Source organism: Thunnus maccoyii, chromosome 4 (genome assembly GCF_910596095.1).
Source record: "Thunnus maccoyii chromosome 4, fThuMac1.1, whole genome shotgun sequence".
NCBI classification, from domain to species: Eukaryota; Metazoa; Chordata; class Actinopteri; order Scombriformes; family Scombridae; genus Thunnus; species Thunnus maccoyii.
In genome coordinates, this window is record NC_056536.1 from 5,204,475 (window position 1) to 5,228,510 (window position 24,036).

Here is a 24,036-nt window from a genome sequence, read left to right on the forward strand (position 1 = left end):
AGAAAAAATATTCAAGGTCTGACTTTTTAATACCCTCTAAAGCCGTTTATTGAGGGAACTGAATTCAAAACCATTTAAGAATTTGCGAGACCTGCAAATACCCTTGATGCTGTATATTAACATTTGAAGCTCAGTATAATCTCCCAAATATTCATATACTGCTTATATACATATTCATATTAATCTTGGCAAACTGTATATTTTAAATCATCCTGTAGATGAGCAGTTATTGTGCAAGACATAAAAACTGTCTTGCACTCTACTTTCCTGCTCATTAAGGTATTTGCTGCTTTTAAAGGGTTCAAATAAATAAGAGATGATGTGATGTGATTAGTTTATTAGAATATCATTGGAGGTCAACCCAACTCTCCTACTGCTAGCATGGAAGTTGTGGTTAACTTTTACAGTCAAGGTAACGTTCATGTGCGTCTAATGAGTCTTTACTTTTTTGAATGTCTTGCTTCTTTCTCTAGAGTGTAACTGTAATGGCCACTCAAACCAGTGCCACTTTGACATGGCGGTGTATTTGGCCACGGGAAACGTCAGCGGAGGAGTGTGTGATGAGTGTCAGCACAACACCATGGGACGCAACTGTGAAATGTGCAAACCTTTCTACTACAAAGAGCCCAACAGGGACATCAGGGACCCACGGGTTTGTGTTGGTGAGTCTTTTGTTCTTTTGTAAAAAAAAAATGTTTTAGCCATGATGTTGGAGTGTCTACTTTTGTACTGCAAAATTAAATCCAGTATTTACACTGCCAGTGGGCTCAGATAATTCCTGAAATCCTTGAGATTGAATTCAGAACATTATAGTTATAGAAGGCTCTATTTAGTTTCAAGATCACAAGAGTTTAAAATGAATATGAGACTAAATGTGGCAAGCTGAACACTCTTCTCCACACAATAGCCTTATTTCATGGTATTACTCCGTGTATAATCTATGCAAATTCATGATAATAACGCTACTATACGTGAAAATCTCCTTACCGTTCGTTCTTTTGTTTAGATGCAACAAAACAATGAAAGTACAAATATTACATGTCTGCATGTACACGACAGCCATTTTTAAGTGTCAGTTTTCAGATCTTCATTGTGTCATGAAGCTAAAACCTTTTCAGTTAATTTTCTTCACTGCTCTTATCCTCTGTCTCTTCATGTCTCTATTATTGTCCTTTTGTTTTTGTCTCTCATTCTTTTCCCCTTTTACTTACGCTCTTCATCTGACCTCTGACACCCAGCCTGCGACTGTGACCCGGTGGGATCATTGGAGGGAGGAGTGTGTGACAGCCACACTGACGTAGACATAGGGATGATAGCTGGACAGTGTCGCTGCAAAGCCCACGTCAAGGGCATGCGCTGCGACGACTGCAAGGAGGGTTACTATGGACTCAGCCAGAATGACCCGCTTGGTTGTCAGCGTACGTATGTGTGTGTGTCATACAAGTGAAAAGATTTGTGTTTGGCCAGGGATGAAAATTAATTTGTTTTTCTGAAAATAATATATTCTGCATATAAGATCTTTAAAGCACATATGCCATCTTATTCTGTGTGTGTGTCTCCATCAGCCTGCAACTGCGACCCTCGTGGCATTATTATGATGGGAGCCCCATGTGACCAGATCAGTGGGGACTGCTCCTGCAAAAGATATGTCACCGGTCGCTACTGCAACCAGTGTCTGGTTAGCAACAACTGTTCTGCTCTTAAAATCTGTTGATAATTGTATTTGTCTTTCATGTGGCTGTTAATTAGTATTCATGTTTTTCCATGTCACAGTAAGGCATATTTAAAGAGGAAAACTAGAGAACAGACAAAGTTTGGCTGTTTGGCTATATAGCTGTATAGCAAATGTTGCACTGGTTTTTCATTTTTATGACTTGTTGCAACAAGTTTGAAAGCAATTGTGTCACCAGACAACAGACTTGAACTTTTTTACCTTTTCACACTGTCAAAGTAGTGACATTTTCAAGTGGAGGTTTTCTTTTCACCAGTCAAGGATAGCAAATAAATGTTTTGTTTGCATTGATAAAGGAACATATTACACAGTAACAAATGCGCAAGCTGACATGGTACGAGGACAACAAAGCATCAGACACAGAGTCAGAGTGTAAAAACTGCATACTGTATGTGTCACTGTGCATCCTGGTTTTTAAATTTATTTCCATCCCTTTAGCCCGAATACTGGGGACTCAGTAACGACCTGGCTGGCTGCAGACCATGTGACTGTGACTTTGGCGGAGCCGTCAACAATAGGTATAGATTTTCAAAATTTTATGTATCTTTACCATATCCTTTTTTATAAAGAGAGGTCACTTCTAAGAATGGTCTGAAGAGCATATAACCATGAAGTGAGGCTGTTTATCATTCAGTCCATTCCTGAATGCAGACCACAGAGAGGTCACAATCACTTATAAATAAACATTTAAAGTTTTCCTCTGTCTGTTTTTTAAGGTGCATGATGGAGAATGGACAATGTGACTGCAGGAGACATCTGATTGGTCGACAGTGTTCGGAGGTGCAGCCTGGGTATTTTTGTGCTCCACTTGACTACTACAAATATGAAGCAGAAGATGCCGCTGGACAGTCCCCTGGTGACTCTGCACTGCCGGTGAGCACACTGCTATGTGTCAGTTGAGCTCACTAATTTACATTCTAGCTCACTGTAACTGCTGGATTAAGACTGATAATAGACCTTCAGTAAAAGAACGTGAGCAGCTGCGTTGGTGTAGGGCTGTTGCCTGTTGCTTTTCCCAAGGAAGTTGGGAAATTCAGTTTGAAGGTTTATCAGAATCAGACATCCAAAAAAATACACACGTTCATACACACAGTTATACTGTGGAACAGTCATGTTTGTCTTTTATTTAAAGAAATTGGTTGTTTTTTCTCGAGAATTTGAAAAAAAAGAAAAAAAAGATCAGTACCACTCATGTCTTCCTGTTAAGTTGTGGTTTTACGGGGGACCTCAGGGAGTTACTGCTGGTTGACTAACAACCTCACAGTGACAACAAGACTCCACAAAGTTGAGCTTAATTTATAGTTAGTCGGCATGATGTAAAATTTGCGGTAACACTTTACTTTAAGTCCCCCTGTTTAGAATTTATAAACACTAAATAAACATTTAATAAAAGATATTACACTATAATGTAGTGTGTCTTATCTGCTTGCAACTACATTATAGTGTGTTATAAACACTATTAACTGTTTTTTTGTGAATGCCAAATTCATCATCTGCACCTGTCCACGAGGATCCACGTGGACTGTCTGTGTACAGATCGAAATTTTTGACCAATGTAGGGAACCACATATGCATCTGCAGTCTGTGTCCGATTCTGAACTAAACATAGCACAAAAAGTGAGGAAATTTGTGTTTGGTAGATTATTTCTTTGTTGTAACAATGCTTCTTGGCAATTAATCTTATACCATTGGAAAGCCTGTTTATTTCCCTTTTAAATGATGCCACATTTGTAAGGAACATGCATTTGTGGGATGAACAGCAGAGCTGAGTATGTGGCTTGCGCCGATGAAAAATTTGTCCAATCTTTTCTGCCAATGCCAAACAGCTTATTCTGCCATTGACATTGTTTGGTGTTTGGTGGATTGGATGATTGAAGAAACAAGACATATTGGCAATTTAACAATTTATTCATTTAACAAACAGGAGCCTCAGTAGTGTGTGGAAGAACCATACACAGCCACGACAGCCTGGCACCTCCTCCGTTCAGGTTCCAGTGCACATGTTGCTGATGTGGTGTATTTTCATTAAGTGTCATTGGTGTGCTTAAAGACAATATTAAGCTATGCAGATTGATTTTATAAGTTTTATAAGCAATAAGTGCTAGTGTGTTAGAATCTTATTGATGATGTATATGTAATCTCATGAATCACATTTAATCACGATATACGTATAGAATCACGGTAAAAGAATCATAATCATACACTGGAGAAATTTGAGTGTGCTTGTATTACATGTCACTTTGCTTGGGTCTGCATTAAAGTCTTCACCTTTTTTAAAAATACACTCTGGAGAAGATCAAGAAATAAGGGTGAAAGTGACTAGAATGACTTATAAAAAAATAAAGGCCAGAAGACAACTTGGCAATAATGGTGTAAAATGATCCCCAATACTTGGACATAACCAGATAGAAATGAATATGCCAGTACATATCCACAACAGCTCAAAACCTGTCTTGAAGAGTTTTGACCAACAACAAGTGACGGAGATAAAAATAATGGTGTAATTGGCCAAAAATAAGGAGGATGGACGATAGGTGTGACCTATGCCGACCCAAGGGTATAAAAACTATGCCCTGAAGGAAAAAACCTTCAGAGCAACCTGGTTCATCTTGTATGCGCTAATTTACTCTCCTTTATTGCCGGCATTAAAGAACACTTTGCTGCTCGGACCTCTGACTCACAGTACATCAAGTTGTGGATAATGTTATGACTATAACAGATGGATATTTCATGTTGCTCTGACTCCACCAAGGTTGTCTTCCTGATGGGATTTGGAAGGGTGTGTTTGTTTGGGTGCCAAATTTAGGCCCTGGTTACACCTGGGATTAACATGCGTCTCGGGTGATCCGATCACAAGTGGACAGCTCTAAGTACATCTGTTCACACCTGGCATTAACATGCGTCTCCACATGCATCTTGAGTGACCACTTGTAATCGGATCTCACTTCCCTGCTCTATATGCAAATAAACACGTACATCATTTCCGTTTGCAAAGACCAAATTCGTTGTTTTTAACCGGTAGGAGGACTAGCGGTCCATGTACCCTCCGTCCAAAGCTGTGTTCAACTTGTTTGATAACAGGATAAACAAATATACAATGCATTGTGTGCCCCCTCATGAAAATCAAATGCCCATCCTATTGATTTGCTCTAGTGTCGCATTGGAACACACACACACACACACACACACACACACACACACACACACAGATATACATATACATATACATATATATGAATATATACATATATATATATATATATATATATATAGAGAGAGAGAGAGAGAGAGAGAGAGAGAGAGAGAAACTATTCAGCAACATTTAGCTTCTGAAATATTTTTTTAGACAGACAAGCGAAAAATAAGTTATTTTCTGGTTTTGGTTTAATTTCTATTCCAGTTGTCGATTTGAAGAGGAAAATGGGTTAGGGGAACGGGGAAAACAGGAAAAAAAGGGAGGTGGATTACATTTTTTTTTAATTCACATGAAAAACAAAATAATGCATTTCTTTATCCTGTTATCAAACAAGTTTGACACAGTGGAGGGTTTGTTTGAACGGAGGGTTCACGGACCAGGAGGCAGCAATGCAATTCCAGTGCCTAGTCTGCAGGAAATTAGAGGATGTCAGTTGAGTGGGCAGTCCTTCAGTGTGGCCCAGGACACATTGCATTTACACTGCTAAATGAATGTGGCCACATGCAGCCCAGACCACCTCTGAATGTGGTCTGAGTGATCAGATCTCAATGTGTCCTCAATGCGTCTTGGGTGCATTCACACCTGTACTTAGAGCTGTCTACTTGTGATCGGATAACCCTAGACACATGTTAATGCCAGGTCTAAACAGGGCCTTAGATGCACTGCTGATGAAGTGCTTTTCAGACATGGAATACACAACATTTCAGGCTCCATCTATCCGTTAAAATTATGTCATTTTGTCATTCAGACATAGGTGTCATTTACATGAATGTTTCGTACAGCTTTATTCAGACATGACTGGATATTTATGGAAATGGATTCATAAATATCCAGAGGGATCAGAGAGAGCAGTGAGTTAAAAGTGGTAGTAGGAGGAAGAAGACCATTTTCTGTTCTCTCACAGGCTGAACTACTGAAACTTAAGTTAATGACCATCATCATTAATTAGTGTGAGGGACACTCTTGACCACTCCTCACAGCTGATACATTTTCGCATTATTTTCGTTATTAGAGAGTAAATTCTGTTTCCTGTTTTTATAAAGTCTGACATGCATGTAAAGCATTTTGCTGGAAATCAATTTTTTTCATTCATGCTGCTGACATGAATGAAAACTGAAAATGCAGTGAATGCTGTTAGATTATTATTATATTATTGTGGTTGTATGAGGCGTTTTTTTAAATCTCTTATGGTCTGGTCGCACCATGAGGGAGAAAATAGTTTTATACACTGATCTGATATGAGAAGAATCCCCTCAACAACTTAAAATTGTCTCTTTCACCGTCTTTCCTATATTGTTAAACTGATTTTGTACATAAGAGATGATGATTGAGATACTGAATTTATCACAGTAATGTTAGAAGGTGACACAAGACCTGTATTTCTCTCTCTGCATGTTTAACCTTGTGCTGCTCTGGTCTTTGGGTTAATCTGATGGCATTCAGTTCAGACTTGTGCTGTGTTTAACGTGATACAGACATACAGGCCCAGCCTGGTAAGATTTCTCTTGTGACTTGCACATAAAAGTGATTCAGGCGCTTATTCAGACGTGAGACCAGCATGTTAAATTCCTATCAGATTGACATAAAGGTGTGCATGTCTGAAAGGAGCTTTAGAGAAGTTTCATTACCATTCCTCATCCCTATACCAACAACTAATGTTACAGCTATTGCTGTTCAAATCTGTTGAAGCAAATGGTTGGGCAACTTAAACACAGATTTCTATTAATATTGCCCTTAAGCTCCCCCCAACCAACATGTCACAGCCACTGTGACAAGCCCGTTCCTGCTGTCAGTGACTAATCTTACCTGCTATCACTCTTACAGACTCCTCTCTACCCTACAACAGTGTCTCTATCCTCTACCATCTCTATCTACCCTCTTTCTCACATTCTTTCCTCTGCCTGTCTGTCTCCTCCACCTCCTCTGCCTCTGATAGAAAAATCTGAAGGGACCTTGTGCCCCCTCCACTTCCCCATTCAGCCCTCTGGGCAAGCTCAGGCAGACCACACTTACAACATCACTGCTACAGGAATGTGAGGGAAAAGGCAAGTATTGACTTCAGTATGTTATGACGAGGAAGGCAACAGTGCAAGACACTAAACATGAGGAGATGTGTCGTTGACTTATGAGGCTGTTGTCTTCAGGGGTGAAGCCTCTGACTGAACATGATTTGTTTAAGTGATGGCGGATGTAGATGGAGAAGGACAGAAAAGAGGTACATAATATGGAGGATACAGTCAAAGTCCTGCATTCCTGTGCAGAATTAAAACTCCGTAGCTGAAGTGACCCATAAAAACACCAGACAGTAGCGCAGATACCAACCTGTCACAACCAATTATTGCTGCGTGGCACACACATACACACATACAACACAGGCAGAGAAAAACACTCTCAGCCTCATAGTCTTTGTTTCTCTCTGTCACACTCTGGCAACTACAGCACAGCATGGGTCTCTGTGCTTTGTGCTGTCATTTTTAGGAATGGCTGTGCAGGATGAACCCCTGTAGGTTGTAAGAAGTGTTTCTGTAATAAGTATTTCTGTAAAAAGTGCAACGTATGATTGACACAAATGTCAACCATCTCCTCTCTTCTCTTCTCCTCTCCTCTCCTCTCCTCTTCTCTCTCAGGGTAAAGTTCGGCCTCAGGCAGAGACTGACTGTGTTCAGCACCTTAGCAACCAGCTGAGGAGGCACCGACGTCACCGTCGCATCACCAACTCACAGCAACATCGGGCAGCACTGAGACGTATCCGCCAGCTTCAACAAACAGTAGGTTGAGAGTCGCAGGTACCAGGTGGACAAAAATGAATGTAGTTAAGTTGTTCCCAACCCTTTTGACCTGTGACCCCTAAAATAATGCAGTGTCTACTTGTTGACCTGAGTGTGGTTATGGGTTGTGAGCAGAGATTTTTCCTCTTCAGATTTGTTCCTTTTTATGCACATTTAGAGGCCTTATGAGGTGTATTTTAGTGGCCTGAGCAAAAAGAAACACTTCCATAAGCATTTTTTCTTTATCCTTTAAAGGGGACATATGCTCTTTGTGATTTTCTGTTATTTTTATATTGCTATGATGTTGGATGTATATGGTTCACATGGTCAAAGGTCCAAAACTTCAGGTGAACATACGTAGAAATGCGTCTTTAAAGTCAAAGTTACCTCTGCTTCTTCCTTTTTCCTTTGTTGCTGAGGTAGGTGCGAAGTTTCAATTTCAAGTAAAGAACGAGGAAAAGAAGTGAAATCCTGTTTCTTTTGTTTGTTTACATAGTCTCCCAATACGCTGAAAGTCTGAGAGCTGGTCAATCAGAGTGGGCTCATCGGGAAGCTCTGTTTCAGACAGAGGCTGAACAGAGGGGCTGCATGAAGGGCCAGTATAGGATTTTTAAAGTTTTTTGGTCATGTGCTGTGTGCACCACCTGGCATTTTGAGGATACTTAGACGAATTAAATACTTGGCTGTCAAATTAGTTTTGTCCGTTCAAACTGGTCGAGCTGAAAAAAGAGCTGCTAATATATACTGTAGGACTGCAGGGATATTTGGAGACCTCTGAAATAGAAACTTGAACCCTAATGCAGGCCATGACTGTAATCATGTTGTTATGACATCATAACAAGGGTTCAAAATTCTAAACCATTTATCTGCCAGATCTTTAAAAGGAAAAGTAGCGTTATTTATAATTGTAATTCCCTGACTTTGGAAATAGTTTTGATTAACACCAGTGATGAGGAAACTGTTGATAACCCTGAAACAGCCTTTAATTTCATTACAAATGCATGTACAGTTTGTCTTAGTTATGAACTTCAGGCTGAAAAGTCATCGCTATGTAGTGTTTCTAATTTGGACTAATTTTAAGGCAATTAATAGTTCATTACTCTTTAATAATGATCTGTAATTCACTCAAGTTATTAGGATATCTGATATCAAACCAGGATCAGGATATCAAAGACCCAAAGTCGCCCAGTGTCCGAACGAGCTAGAGAGAAAGAAAAAAAGAGTGCTTTTGTGTGTGTGTGTGTGCGTGTGTGTGTGTGTGTGTGTGTGTGTGTGTGTGTGTGTGTGTGTGTGCGTGTGTGTGTGTGTGTGTTGTGACTATGAAACGATGATTAATTATTGCTCAAGTACTCAGGGAGCTTGAGGTCATGAAGGAGATCTTGGAGTAGCTGAAATGTGTTCACTATGTCTGTGTTGGAGCAGTGAAACTTCATCATCACACCAAATGTACCTAGGGAAGGAAAGCTGGCTCAGCAGAGATGTTGGTCATTTTAACAATTAATTATTCATCATTTGTTACAAAAATGTAACTTTTCACTAAACTTACTTAAATAATCCTACAGTATAAATTAACTCTTTAGGTGTTAAGTTTTTAAACGAAAGAATTAGATGCTGTCACCCTATATAGTTTAATCACTGTCATTTTAGAATCCAAACTGGTGATCACAATGATGATACGATTAACTGAGCGGCTCTAGTCTTCATAAAAGCTGTTTTCCATTCTGCTAACCTAGAATAAAGGTATTCCTCATAGAAGTTTTCAGTCCAATTTTGTTTTCATTATATATGCTCCCACTTGGAAACATTATGAACCATCACCACATCAGTTACCATTTTTATGCAGATGACACACAATTGTACATTTCTGTATCACCAAATGACCCCAATACACTGCATGCTCTCATTGATTGTCTCACTGACATTAATGCATGGATGGGTAAAACCTTTTTAAAGTTAAATGAAGAGAAAACTGAAATTCTTTAAATAGGACCCAAAGCAGCAAGAGAAAACCGCAATCAATGCTTTGTGGTCTTAGCAAACAGATTAAAACACAAATTACAAACTTAGGAGTGACTTTAGACTCTCATTTAAATCTTAATTCTCATTTTAACAAGGTCATTAAAACATAATTTTTTCATCTCAGAAATATTGCCAATGTCTGACCTTTTTTAACTCAGAGAGATGCTGAAATGCTCATTCATGTTTTTATTAACAGCCGTTTACTGTATTACCTAAATAGTTTATAAGAAAACTACAGCTAGTTCAGAATGCTGCAGCCAGAGTCTTTTCTAAAACAAAGAAACAGATCACATCACCCCACTGCTTAAGACACTGCACTGGCTACCGGTATCTTTTAGAATTTATTATACTTGTTTATAAAGCTTTAAATGACCTTCTCCTTCCTACATCAGAGATCTTCTTACATTGTATTTTCCAGCCAGATCACTAAGGTCCTCCACCACTTCTCTTTTAAATGTTCCCTATGTGTCCCATCAAAGTACCAGTGAAGCTGCCTTCTGTTTTTATGGAACACACTGCATCTGGTTATTAGAATGGCAAGCTCCCTCTGTATTTTTAAAAGGAAGTTAAAAGCCTATCTTTTTCATCTGGCTTTGAATTTTAACTTGGAGTAATGTTATAGTTTCAGTTTTAGTTTTTGAAGTTTTAATCATTTTATTCCTGGTGTTCATTTTATTGACTTTTATTCTATTTCATTCTGTTTTACACACTTCATTGTTTTATTGTTGTAATTTTAAGCCTTGCAAGGAAATTTTTCTTTTATTTATTTGTTGTTTGTCTGTGTTGTCTGTGTTGTTTTAATCCTGCTATGTGAAACACTTTGGGCTGCATGTTTGCATGAAAGGTGCTATATATATAAAGTTGAGTTGAGTTGAGTTGAGTTGAGTTGAATAAAGAGCGCACAGCTGTCATCCTTGAGAAAATAGACAGTCAGGTCAGTAAATTGAAAGAGAGAACATATAAGTATGATATCAAGTACAAGTAGAAATTTTTTTTTTTCTAAATCTGTTTATCTCTTTCAGCCGGATGTGAAAACCGTTCATAGAGAGCACACTCCCAGCCACATGGTGACATGGACAGGTCCTGGTTTTGCCCGTGTCAAAGATGGTGCTGGCCTGGTGTTCACTTTTGAAAACATCCCCTACGCCATGGAGTATGACATCATGATCCGCTACGAACCTGAGGTGTGTGAGTGTGTGGACCACAACCTACATAATTGATCTCTTTTCCTGATTAATGAAAGTCTTTTGAACTAAGCCATGTGTGTGTGTGTGTGTGTGTCTGTGTGTGTCTGTGTGTCTGTGTGTGTAGTCCACAGAGGACTGGGAAGCCATAGTTAGTATTACTTCTGTACTGCTGCCTTCCAGTCTCCGGTGTGGAAACCTTCTACCAACTGAACAGCTCTACACAGTAACCTTGCCGCACCGCAACAGGTACCAAAACTTAGATATATGCATTGCATGTATGTGTGTGTGTGCATGCGTGTGTGTGTCTTTGTAGGTCTGAGAGAGAGGCCACTGTAGCCACTATGTTTGTTAAGTCACTAAAGGATTTGTTCAAGTATGCAAGTCTTGATATGGTTTTGTGTTGTTTTATAGCTCAGGAAGAATTGCATCATTGCATTGTAGCCACTTAAACTTGCCTAGGCTTGTATGCACTGTGTGAGTCAGGCCTGTATTTGTTTTCTTATTTCACTGTACCCTGAGGTATTATTAACTATTGATTCACTGATAAGAGGGCAAACATACCTGAAAGCCTTGTAAGAATCAGGTACAGTGATTTGAAAGGAAGGAGGCAGCTTTGTTTACTGAAGTTCAGAGTGGGAAAAAATCAGAGGAGCTGTTGGAAACGAGCAGAGAATGGTACAGTCTGGCAAGGAATTTGTACGCATAACCAACAACATACATGTGGTCCACATTCATTGAGATTGTTCTTGCATTAGTTTTTTAAACATCTTAAAAGTGTTACTCTAGCAATTTAGTGTTGCACTTCCACCATCAAGTCGGGGGACTTGCAAAAGAGAGATTCAAGAAAGAATGGTTAAAATGGATACAGCAGAGGCCAGTATCCTGAATTTTAGTCCCTAGTATGGGCCAAACTCCAAAACACTGGATCCTACATTTCCCATTATGCACATTTAGGGAAATATACCACAATGCAACTTTGTACAGACATTTATTGCCCCTGCCTTCCCCCCAGGATGATTTCCTTGCCTTATTTTAGTTTCCCCCCACCCTTTTTATGCCAAATGACATCACTAACGGTGAATATTTTTTCAGTTCAGATATTTTTAGTTGCTTTTGCTTGTTTTATTGTCTGAGCTCAAACCACAATCGGTAAGGAGACTTGTTATCACACAGTCCAGTGTTGAAAGTTATCTGAAGAAAATAATATTTGTTATCGCAAATGTATCACCTGAAATGTAGTAGACTTCACACATTATAATTTTAATTTGATAGTGAGATGTTAATCAGCCGGAAATTATCTAAATAAAGAGTAAAAAATTTTTTATTACAAATCATATTTCTTGCACCATATATTTTAATTAAATTTAAATTAAAAGAGATTAAATTTAAATTTAATCTCTGATTTTCATTTACTTTTGCCTGTCTTCGTGTTGCCCCCTTTTAGTGTAAAGGCTTGTTAATACTTTTTTTTTTCTTTGATTGAACAGAAAGACCATTAAAATCCTTCAGTTAAACAGTATTACAATTACAGTATGTTATTTACCTCATAGTATTCATGTTAAATTATGATTTGACCTATCACCATGTACAGTAGTGGGAATCTGGCTCTGCCATCATAAATCTACTGGTCCTCATGACAAGCAATACCATTCAGTAGTCCAACCACCACCACTGTTTTACCTGTACAGCTAGTTCTACTAGTAGCCAGTAGTTAAAAACCTCTCTGGTATGAGATTTTTTTTTCTTGAATTCCGTCCCTTGACCTGTCTTAGCAAATAAAGGAACATGGTTTCAATATGAATTTGTGTGTGAGTGTAAGAGTGCAGGCAGGTCTACAGGGTCATCAGGTGGGCATCCTCTCAATAACTGGTGTTTTGTTGAACGCTTATTGTGTTGCAGCATCAACACATTAGACAGATTACTGCAGATCAATTGAGATAAAATGTTAATCATCCCTGTAGAAAAATCAAGGCAGGATATAGGATAAAAAATCCTTACATTAAGACTGTTTAGTTTCACCCTGCTGAAAAGCCTTTCAGAGTCTCAATTCATCTGGAACTAAGAGGACAGACCCTGCCCGGATCTAGCTGTCTCAGCGGACCGTAGCTCTCCTTCCGTTCTCTGTGGTCGGTCCGTCAGCCAAAACCAATTAGCAAAGTGAGCTCAAAACACAGACAGAGGGGTGGGAGCCAAACGCAGGTAGACAGTGGATCTAGTTGTCTCTGGTGTACGGTGGTTGCTCTAGAAACAAACAGCAAGTCAGAACATGGAAAAAGGAAATAACCTGGTACCAAAACATCAAAAGCAAGACATACTAAGTAGAAAATTTATGTAAACAGTCATTAAACACAAGAATTAACACTAGTATTATATTATTTATTATTAAGAGAATTGTATTAAAAGTACATGTAAAATTTCTGTTCAGTGTTAACTTTTGCAAAATCAAAAAAGATAAATTGGAATAGGGATTCATATTGTGTTTATGTATTTTTTTAAGTAATGCCCAAACAAACAAGTAAATATATAAATAACAATCAAACAAACATTAACTAAAACAGAAATATTACAGATTATCTTTAACTTTACGGGCTGTTGTAATAAGTACTTAGCAAAAATGTTCTATGTTAGACTCAGAATCTGTCCATTTCCTCTTGTGTTTGTGGAACTTTTTTCACCTCTTCTTGCATTTGTGGAACTTTTCCAGTTATCTCTTGTGTTTTTCAGGAACCATTTCAATTTCCTTTTGTGATTTCATTTCTTATGTTTATGGAATTTCTTCCACTTCCTTTTGTGTTTGTTGACCTTTTTGAGTGGAACTTTTTCCATTTCTTCTTTTCTACCATATTGCTGTATTGTTGACTGTCTTGTAAAATGTTCAACATTGATACTAAATCTTTTGACTCTGTATGGGATTAAAGAAAATATGACATGATATGACAAAAACTTTTAACACATTAATTCAGTTTTTAATGGTAGAAAATATGTTAGTATAGCCACTGCTGTCTGGCCAACATCAGGCAAAAGTAGTCAACTTTGCTGGACCTCATTGCAGGCCATGTGAATGTGCACAAATGTACAAGATCTAGTATTTGTCACTTTGTAGAGCTCATCAATCTCGCTACTTGATAATAGGAATTAATATAGGTGATTTGTCACCGCCTATCAGGTGTTGAGCCCATCAGTTGAAGGAAATAGGGAGATAGAAGGAAAGGGAAAGAGAAAGACAGAGTAAATTGAGAGGAATAAAGTCTCCATGGCATGTAGAATATACTGTTCGCCTATCTGTTTAAGTTTTTTTTGCATGTGTTATGTTCTTCCAGATACATCCAGATGCCCAGGCCGTTCTGTTTTGAGCCAAGTAATCGTTACATGGTTGCAATCAGGTTCCAGCGCCACGGGGTCTCACACAGACATCTCACTGCCTTCATTCTCATCGACTCGGTGAGCTAAGACAATCTGTCAACCCACCACCCTCATTATCCACATCTAAGTCTGTTTGAAAGGTAGCAGTATTCTAGAAAATTTACATCACCATGGCCTCTTAGCTGTCATGATTAAAAGAGACACCAAAAAAGGCTCTCAGCATTAAATGATGATGAAGGTTAAACTGATTTCAGGAACAGTGACTACATCTGCATGTTCCTTGGGGTTTCACACCATGACGTTTCCCCCTAGTGGTAGGGAAATCCAACTGCAAATGTTGAGTTAACCTAGGCTTGGGATTGGCTTTTAAATGAGTGAATGAATGTCCCTTCAAAGCACTTTTAAGTCATTTAAATCATGAAATAAATAAAGACAAAGAATTCCCAGTGAAGAAAGAATGATCTTTTAAAAGACACAATCTAACTCAAACAGCTGTGCCTTTAGAAAAATGTTTTAAACAACATCAGATTTTGGCAGGGCAGTATTTCATGCTCCCTCTTTGTAGTTGCTCTTTTTTTCTTTTTTTTTCTGTCAATCTCATGGACATTTCTAGAATAAACTTTGACAAAGCTCTGGCTTTCCAAGTTGTTCTCTTTCTGCGAGAGCTATGTTGAAAAGAACTTTAGCATTTTTATGTTTCTCCGCATAAGGAAAGTTAGCTTTATTATGGCTCTTATGATTAATAACACCTCCATGGCTCATAATACCTGCCTATTTACATTCACAGCTATAACTATAATACTTTCTTTTTTTAACCTTTGTTTGTTTGTTTACCACAATAGCTTGTTCTGATCCCCAAATACACTGAGCTCCCGGGTTTCCAAGGTTATGAGCCAGAGGCAGAGCATCGTCGCAATGAGATGATTCGCTACATGTGTCTGGATTCCTTTATGATCACGCCGATGCCCGCCCTGGCTGAGATGTGCTCCAAACTCATCTGTAGCATTTCAGCCATCATTCACGACGGTGCTCTGGGTGAGTAAATAACAGAAACACACAAAACAAGCACAGATTTGGACAATGTGGTTTTAAACCCACTGACAGTTTGAAGTCCTTCATTGCTTTTTTAATTACAGTAATTTGCTGATATGTTCTTTATTGTGTTAAATGGGTATTTGTTGTATCCAGCCTGCCAGTGCGACCCCCAGGGCTCCCTCAGTGGTGAGTGTGATAAGGTTGGAGGTCAGTGCCGTTGTAAACCCAACGTGATGGGTCGACGCTGTGACCAGTGTGCCCCTGGAACCTATGGCTTTGGAGTTAGTGGCTGTACTGGTGAGTCTGTTCACATGATACTCTAACACTTTTTTTTACAGACCTGGGCATAATGCGGCCACAGGGCCAGATGTGGAAAAAATGTGAACCAGGTTCTCCCTGAAATAAATTACTTTTTTTTTTTTTTTTTTTAAGTTAGCTGTCCAATCTCATCACAGTTTATTCAGTTGTGTCACAGAAAGCTGACTCGTACACTTGTTCAAGTCCAGTAAGTAAAATATACCTGGGTAATTGTATCCCTGAAAGCTCACAGATGTAAATGATGCTTTTTCTATTAACTAGGTTACTGGGTTTGGTTATGTTGGTTTGTTTGTTTGTTTGTTTGTTTTAAATGCCTCATACATTCTTATGGTGCAATAAACTGAGTAACCAGATCATGACATGTTTTTATAAGCAAAATGTAAATTATATGTAGATTCTAATATTTTCTGTGGCAGAGCACACAAGAGAAAATTTCTCATGTTTTCTGACCCTGATATTGTAGCACATTTCTGATGTGTCCCCCTGTAGCACATTATTGCATTTTCAGCTGCTTACACCATGTAATTTCAAGCCATTGTGCTATAAGAGCACATGGTTTGGTTTGCAATAAAAAAACAGAGCAGTCACAACTTCGACAAAGTTCAAGTAAAAGATTTGACTTTCCTCCAGTCTGTTCTTATAATTCAAACTGATAATGCCAAGTCAATACCAATACAAAATCAGAACTTTGACTTTCTTGAAAAGAACAATATTTTTTGAAAGTCATGCAATCATATTTGTATTGGTCTTAACGTAGATGAAACTCTTTAGTAATATGTAATCACATATTTGCACAAACCATTGAGCTTAGCTGTAGAGCTGTGATGTATGCTTCAAATGGAAAAGGCACATCACTGTATGTTCTATAGATACGTGTGCTAACGTGCTATTCAAAATAAAAACTTGAACACATGCACCTTTCTGAGAAAAAGATTAATAATTGAGTATCATTTTTTTTCCTGATTCCAGTAAGAAGCACAAACAGTGATGATATAAATTCAGTGAATAAACATTTAAATACCTCCTCCCTTCCAGCCTGTGAGTGCCATTCGGAGGGTTCATTGAGCCACCAGTGTGATCCAGTTACAGGTCAGTGCCATTGCAGGCCAGGGGCCAGGGGGCGTCAGTGCTCCGACTGCCAACCAGACCAGTGGGGCTTCCCCAGCTGTAGCCCCTGTCAGTGTAATGGCCATGCAGAGAGCTGTGACCCCCGAACTGGGGAGTGTAGAGACTGCAGGGACTACACAGCAGGACACCTTTGTGAACAGTAAGAATCTCTCCATGTCCAACTTTACTCTACTGAGTCCCTGGTTATCAGACTAATGGTAAATCACTCATTTAATTTGTCATAGTTGTCTGAATGGATTCTTTGGAAACCCAGTGCTTGGCTCAGGGGAACACTGTCGGCCCTGCCCCTGCCCTGGTAACCCTGGCTCAGATCATTTTAATGGACACTCCTGCCAAGCAGACCACAGCTCTAACCAGATCATCTGTAACTGCAAACAAGGCTACACTGGTGAGTTATCACACTGCACTGTACTGCACTGCACTGCACTGCACTGACATGGGATTTTAACTGGTCTTATCTGACTAATCTGCTTATCTACATTTGTCATTATTAATACTTAACTCTCTATTTAAGTCTCACATCTCTGAGAAGCAATTTTAAAGCATATTGCAATGCCATATTCTTCCTTTTCTCTCCCAGGGCCACGCTGTGACCTCTGCGCCCCTGGTTACTATGGTAACCCAGAGCAACCCGGTGGGCAGTGCTTCCCGTGTGAGTGCAGTGGCAACATCGACACCCAGGACCCTGGGTCATGTGACTCCAGGACAGGCCAATGCCTCAAGTGCCTGTACCACACCGATGGCCCGTCCTGTGCCCACTGTCAACTTGGTTACTATGGCAATGCTTTGGCCCACGACTGCAGACGTAAGTGATGGCGTCATCTTAGCATCTAACTCTGCTAAGTTGCCTTGGATATAAGCATCAACAACTGAAACAGCCTACAATGTAAATGAGTGATGTACCGCCAGCTTGTTTTCAGCTTTAAAGGTTGTTGCAAAGACAATAAAAGCCTTAAATAGCCACAGCTCCAAACCAACACAATTGCATGACATTCAACTAAAATCGTTCTAGTTTCTGAAAATTTATTTAAAATCCTGCATGTACTCTGCTGCACAGTCGATCAGTCTGCTTCCTCCTGCCATTTGTTTGCTGGCAAATTTTATTATTATCACCATTTTAAGTTAATTTCTTCAAATCAATTTATTTAATACAATTTGATAATACAGCTAATGATAAAATTTGAGAAATCCAATCCTATTTAAAATGTAAGTACTGAATTATGTCCATTGATCTAGCATTCTGACTACTTAACATTTCCACTTGTGCTTCTCGTCCACAAAGTATGTATCTGTGCATTTGGTAGTATTCCGCTTCAATTCTTTGTATATTGTGTATTTCTCCTCTCAGGTTGTACCTGTGTGGCTGCTGGCACCATCCAGTCTGCTTGTAGTGATGGCCAGTGTCACTGTGACCGGCAGACTGGAGCCTGCTCATGCAGGGAGAACGTGGCCGGTCATAACTGTGACGAGTGTGCTTCCAACCATTGGAACTTTGGTCAGGCCCGAGGCTGTGAGCCCTGTGGCTGCGAACCACAACACGCCCTAGGAAGTCACTGCAACATGGTAAGGAAGCATGAAGGCCTCCAAAAGCCTAAAAATGTTTAATGCAAAAGTGAACAGAAATAAAGTTTACATGTATTCTTATCTATTTGATATCCTCATCTGCGTGTCCATGTATCTTTGTCATTCTGTGTCTCTGTGTTTTCAACAGTTCACAGGCCAGTGTCATTGTCGTTCAGGCTTTGGGGGTAAACAGTGCACTGAGTGTGAGCAGTTCCACTGGGGAGACCCACGGGTGCAGTGTCAAGGTAACTCACCTTGTGACAAATCCTGGAATAGATAGCTAGCACTCATTGGCATTACTTATAATATTGTCAGACTCATGATACCAGTAAACCTCAAAGATTCCCCCAGACATGTATTAAGATGCATAAAAATACCCTGCTTGGTACAATAGTGTGTCTGATATAGTTTTTCCACAAAAACAAGTATAATTACCACATCAAATTCCTTAAAATGGCATCTACTCCTTCTCCCTTACTATCATTATCTATGAATATGCAAATATTGTTCATTTCAGAAGTTTAACTGGTGGACACAAAGGGTCCATTTTCCCAAAATAGGGTGTTGGCGCAGATCAGAGTCTTACTTCCTGGCGTATGGCATGTGTTGGTGTGGCCAACACACTTTTGCAATTTTCCCGACCATCAGCACTGGCACACTGTGGGCTCAGCCAGGCGCAACGTGGAGGAAAGACCGAATACATTATTAGTGGGAGGAATGCATTACGCACAGATTGAGTTGGCTTCAAGCTTCAATAATGACCAATCACATGAGCTCCTCTCATCCCCTTTAAACGCAGCAACAGGTGAAATGGGAGAGAGAGGCTGAGTGAGAGAGAGAAATAAGTTCATCTCTGTGAAGCCCCTGAAGTTCCAAAATATACATTCAGGACACCTCAAATATTAATATACAAAAATCAAAATATGCTGACAATGATAGAATGAAAATAAAGCTGATGTGCTCTCATGTGTGCCACAGCTGCTGGCATACCAGTACTGCTGCTTATTTTGTGCAAACAATTAATGTAGGATAATACATTTACTCTGCAGTTATACTCCTCCCCTGCATATTTGAAAGTCCTCATTTATGCTTTTAAGTACATACAATGTCCTTAAATAAACAGATACAAAATCAGGTTTATAAAATCTGCTGGGTAGTGTTTGAAAAGCATGCCAGTTCTATCACTGTTTCATGGAAATATTTAAATGATGAATGAAGGCATCTATGCTGTGCCGGCTGTGCCTAAAGTAAGCATGTCTGTGTTTTAACCTGTTTTAAAATGTTTCATTTGTTCACGGCATGTCGGATGTTAATGTAGGTCTACTCAGTTTAGGAAGTAGCACACACGTCACAGGCTGTCAGAGGCTGATTACATGGATACACGTCCATGCTCAGAACTGACTACTGCACATATTTTGAGATTTGACTGTAAATGGCATCACTGAAAACTCACTGTAATGATCCTCATGACATGACAGAAAAAATAGTTTGACACTAACCTGAGTTTGAACTTTTATTTAATAAAAATGTCTGGACAGACTTGATGGAGCTCAGGACACATCCTTAGGTGTTACTTCAAATAATATTATTGTTAAACCTGGAATCTGTGAGTAACAGTTTTACAGCCTGATATTTAGAAAATGCAGAACATTAATTACCATAGATCCTGACCGATCCTGTCGCCATGTTGGAAGATTTAAATAATTAATGAAGTTTCCTCTGTTGTGCCATCCACGTGTGAACTGATGCACAGCCCCTCTCTCAAATCAGAGACTAATCACACGTGTCATTCCTGCTGCTGTGTGATGACTACAGCTGTTTAATAAACATGCAAAAGATCCAACATTCTACAAGCTGTTGTGGGAAATGGAATCCAGCAGAATGTATTTCTTAACTCTGGTTCACCGAATTACGCTCATGTGGATGATATTATTGGTAAGAATCTTCCTTAAAAATAAAATTGTGTTTTGATTCCCATGTTAATCTGCAGTAATGTAAAATGTGTAGCAAACTGAAAGGGGACAAATTTAACATAAATGAAAGGTGATGTCTGTGTCTGTGCACCTCTGCCAACTGCAGCCATGAAAATGCAATCTCAAATGCAATTTTGTGCCAAAATGAGCACCAAAATTGCACTGCGCCACCTAATCTGCATAAACACAGCTTCAGCTCCACCTGTCCTCCACGTCAGTGCTAGTGAGCTCCTTTGGTGCCCAGAAATTATCAAACAGGTATAGACGCACAAAAAGTAGATTTTGCCTGTGGACAATTGCATAAAGACTGCATTTGGACTAGCACGGGTCTTGTGCCTGCAGGAAAATAGGCTTCAGGTTTCTACATTACACTTGTATACGCTGCATACTGGACCACAGTTGGCTTCCAAAGGGACAAACTTAAAACTGTCAGACAGTCACAATTTTAAAATTGCTTGCTTGTACAGTAGCACTGTATATCAGTTTATAATACTGATATACATACCAGAATCTACTCCCTGTTCCTTTAAATTAAAAAGGGACAAGAAAATTAGCATCCTGTCTCATTTGTCTCACATAATCGGTTCAGTTTGAGCTGTGAAATAGCAAGATTCATTGTTGCATTATGAGGCAGTAAATCTTCTAATTACTTCTTAAAGACACCAGTAGATTCTTTTCTTACAGCCTGTTTCACCTGCAAACCCACTGTTATTACTTTCCCTCTCTTTCTTCCCTTCCTCCCTCCCTCCATCCAGAGTGTAATTGTCATCCGCTGGGCTCAGAGATCGCCCAGTGCGACCGGATAACAGGGGTGTGCGAGTGCAGGAAGGGAGCAGCGGGGAAGCGCTGTGACGAATGCGCTCGTGGCTTCACCGGCGTCTTCCCCAAGTGTGTCCAGTGTCACCCGTGCTTCCAGCTGTGGGACGATGCTCTGTGCCAGCTCAAAAGGGACCTAGAGCACATTCAGTACACCGTGCAGAAGATCCTGGAGAGTGGGGTCATGCCGGGAGTTGGGGACACACGTATCAAAGAGCTGGAGAGGAAGCTGAAGCAGGTGCAGGATCTGATCAGTGCGGAGGACAGCGACAGAATCCACCAGCTGATTGGACAGAGCATTGATGACCTCAGGTGTGTGTTTGGATGATTTGGCACCTAACTGCTGATATAGTATATAAATTTAGCATATAGTGTATAAAATACCCTGGCCTGTGTGTTTCAGGGCTGAGATTGCCCTGACCGATGGGCGTCTGATGAGCGTCACCCGAGAGCTAAATACAACAGCAGAAGAAGAGGGGGCACTGAGACGCACATTGAGTGACATGGAGAGAGAGCTGAGAGACATCAACATCACTGTGGCTCACAAAAAACAGCAGCTGGATGACTACCTCACTTCAGGATTTACAGGTAGCATATTCAGTCAAATCAGTGAAGCTTACTAAAATATTATGTGACAGCACAGTTTGAAACTCCCTGTAGATTTCTGTAAACACAGGGTAAGCAAACATTCAAATTCTACAATATGTGTGATACAAAAAAAGGTAGCAAATTTTAATTCTGCAAACCTCAGCCAAGCATCTGCAAAATGTTATAAAACCATCTCCAAATGCTGAAATATTAGGTATTAAACTGCTAAGCTGTCAAACGCAAAAACCTTCTCCTGTTTCCTTACAGATCAGTTTAAGAAAGTGAAGAAGTACTATCGGATGTCAGTGGAGGCTGAGGAGAAATGCAACACGTCAGTGTCCGGTCCTCTCAGCCCTGTGGAACAGTCCAAAGAAACCCGTGCAAAAACTAAAGAAGAGCTGGATACCAGGAAAGACAGGTTCCTTCGTGCCATGGCTGCTCACAACAAATCATTAGATGAGCTGCAGCAGAAAGCCCATGGCCTGGGCAAGACAGTCCATCACCTCAGTAACAAGGTAGGCAGAGTTAGATGGTATATAAAAATGTATAGATTTGGGAGTGTGGTGATTAATAGATACACTTTCAGCCAGCCACATCACTAGTCTAATAGTACCAATTACAAGGAAGCATGACAACAGTGACATGATGGGAAATAATATTGTTGTCTGGATGTTGCGGTGCATCATGATGTGAACACACAGCAACATAAATCTGCACCCAGAGGCAGATGTTGTTTTTTTTAATAAAATATAAAGCATAGTTTGTTGAAGCTATTTATATGATATTTCAGTCACATCGTAGCTGTTGTGTCACCTCTTGTCATTGATGTGACACAACAGAGGTTGCATCGTAATCCATTTCAAGAATAAAACATGAAGTGCCACTTTTTCTAAAAAAAAAAAAAAAAGGAGGCAATGAATTGGCAGTGGATTGATATGCTCTGGTAATCCATCATCTTCAGACAGAATACTGAGTTATAAACAACGAGTTTTCTTGAAATTTTCTTCTTGAAATTATTTACACATGTATTTTATGTATTTTCTCATTACATTGATCCAGTCATTCCAATATGAATGATTTATGTTGTTGCTCCTTCCAGGTATGTGGTGGTCATAGCAATGCCACTGCCAATGGCAGTTGCTCAGACAGCCAATGTGGTGGTGCTGGTTGCCGTGACATTGAGGGCAACCGTGTGTGTGGAGGAGAAGGATGTAACGGGACAGTGAGCACTTCTTTGGCAGCACTGAATCACGCCAGCAATGTCACTGACAGTCTGAACGCTGCCAATGAGGAGATGCAGGGTGTGGCGAGAAAGGTGCTAGAAGTTTTCAGACACTGTTATTTCAATATAACATTCAAGTGATGTTGTATCCTCTTATGTGCCATGATTGGAGACTATAATGTTGCTCTGTTGACATGTTGGTTTCCTGTGTCCAGCTCCAGGATATAGCCACTCTGACACAGGATGTGAAGAATCAGGCTATGAACATGCTGAAGAAAGCCCAGAAGAAGAAAGACCACTTTGAAAACTCCAACAAGATGCTCAAAGAGTTCATTAAGAAGATAAGAGACTTCCTCACTGGTATGTTGATGATGTTTTAACTGAAGTGAATTCTTATTGAAGATCATGTCAGCCTACAAGTCAGGAGCAGAAATAATGTTCTGGGCTTTAATTGTTGCTGCATTTTTTATTTATTCTCCCTGCTTGTGCTGTCCAGAGGAGGGAGCAGATCCAGAGAGCATAGAGAAGGTGGCTCTGCAAGTCTTGTCGATCACACTGCCAGTCAACAGGACCACGCTGGACAAAATGATCATGCAGATAAAAGATAGCCTTTCCAACCTCACCAACATCGAGGGGATCATCAACCAAACCTCGCAGCACATCAGCAAAGCCAAGGAGCTGCTTGAAAAAGCTAAAGATGCCAAGTGAGTAATGCTACTGGCTCTGAAAATAAAGACGACATTTCCCATAAACCATCCACATAAACTTTACAGTCCATAAGCATTATAGATAGTGTAGAAAACATAAGTGGCTTTAGTTGGTACACATACACACACACACACACACACACACACACAGACTTCTCCAAAATAACAAAACCATGAATTGAAATGCAAATTTTATTCCAAATAAGTAGCAGTCTAGTTAGACTAATGACCCCCCCCCCCCCCCCCCCCCCCTCTTTTTTTGAGGCATAACAGTCACACTATAGAGTGGCTACATCATTTCTAGTTGCCAATATAGTCATTACCACAATAAGACAATGGAAAATATTACAATGAGTTTTACCTATAATACAGTGTCAGGATCAGTCATGATTTAACAGTAATTGACTCTATGGAGTTACAA

The 24,036-nt window shown here is 39.7% G+C and overlaps 1 protein-coding gene across 4 annotated transcripts in view; it reads left to right on the forward strand.

Annotated features, from left to right (window-relative positions):
* lamb2l (laminin, beta 2-like) overlaps positions 1–24,036 on the forward strand; it is a 96,254-nt gene that overhangs the window by 60,535 nt on the left and 11,683 nt on the right. For all 4 annotated transcript variants that reach the window (XM_042408126.1, XM_042408127.1, XM_042408128.1 and 1 more), the window contains 22 exons: positions 474–662; positions 1,239–1,418; positions 1,566–1,678; positions 2,171–2,250; positions 2,449–2,605; positions 7,556–7,696; positions 10,738–10,899; positions 11,027–11,148; positions 14,223–14,343; positions 15,108–15,300; positions 15,454–15,597; positions 16,654–16,885; positions 16,971–17,134; positions 17,327–17,551; positions 18,095–18,309; positions 18,458–18,554; positions 21,038–21,410; positions 21,502–21,686; positions 21,954–22,201; positions 22,786–23,001; positions 23,124–23,268; positions 23,405–23,612. In XM_042408126.1, coding sequence (XP_042264060.1) covers positions 474–662; positions 1,239–1,418; positions 1,566–1,678; positions 2,171–2,250; positions 2,449–2,605; positions 7,556–7,696; positions 10,738–10,899; positions 11,027–11,148; positions 14,223–14,343; positions 15,108–15,300; positions 15,454–15,597; positions 16,654–16,885; positions 16,971–17,134; positions 17,327–17,551; positions 18,095–18,309; positions 18,458–18,554; positions 21,038–21,410; positions 21,502–21,686; positions 21,954–22,201; positions 22,786–23,001; positions 23,124–23,268; positions 23,405–23,612 — 3,910 coding nt within the window. The remainder of the gene's footprint in view (positions 1–473; positions 663–1,238; positions 1,419–1,565; positions 1,679–2,170; positions 2,251–2,448; positions 2,606–7,555; positions 7,697–10,737; positions 10,900–11,026; positions 11,149–14,222; positions 14,344–15,107; positions 15,301–15,453; positions 15,598–16,653; positions 16,886–16,970; positions 17,135–17,326; positions 17,552–18,094; positions 18,310–18,457; positions 18,555–21,037; positions 21,411–21,501; positions 21,687–21,953; positions 22,202–22,785; positions 23,002–23,123; positions 23,269–23,404; positions 23,613–24,036) is intronic.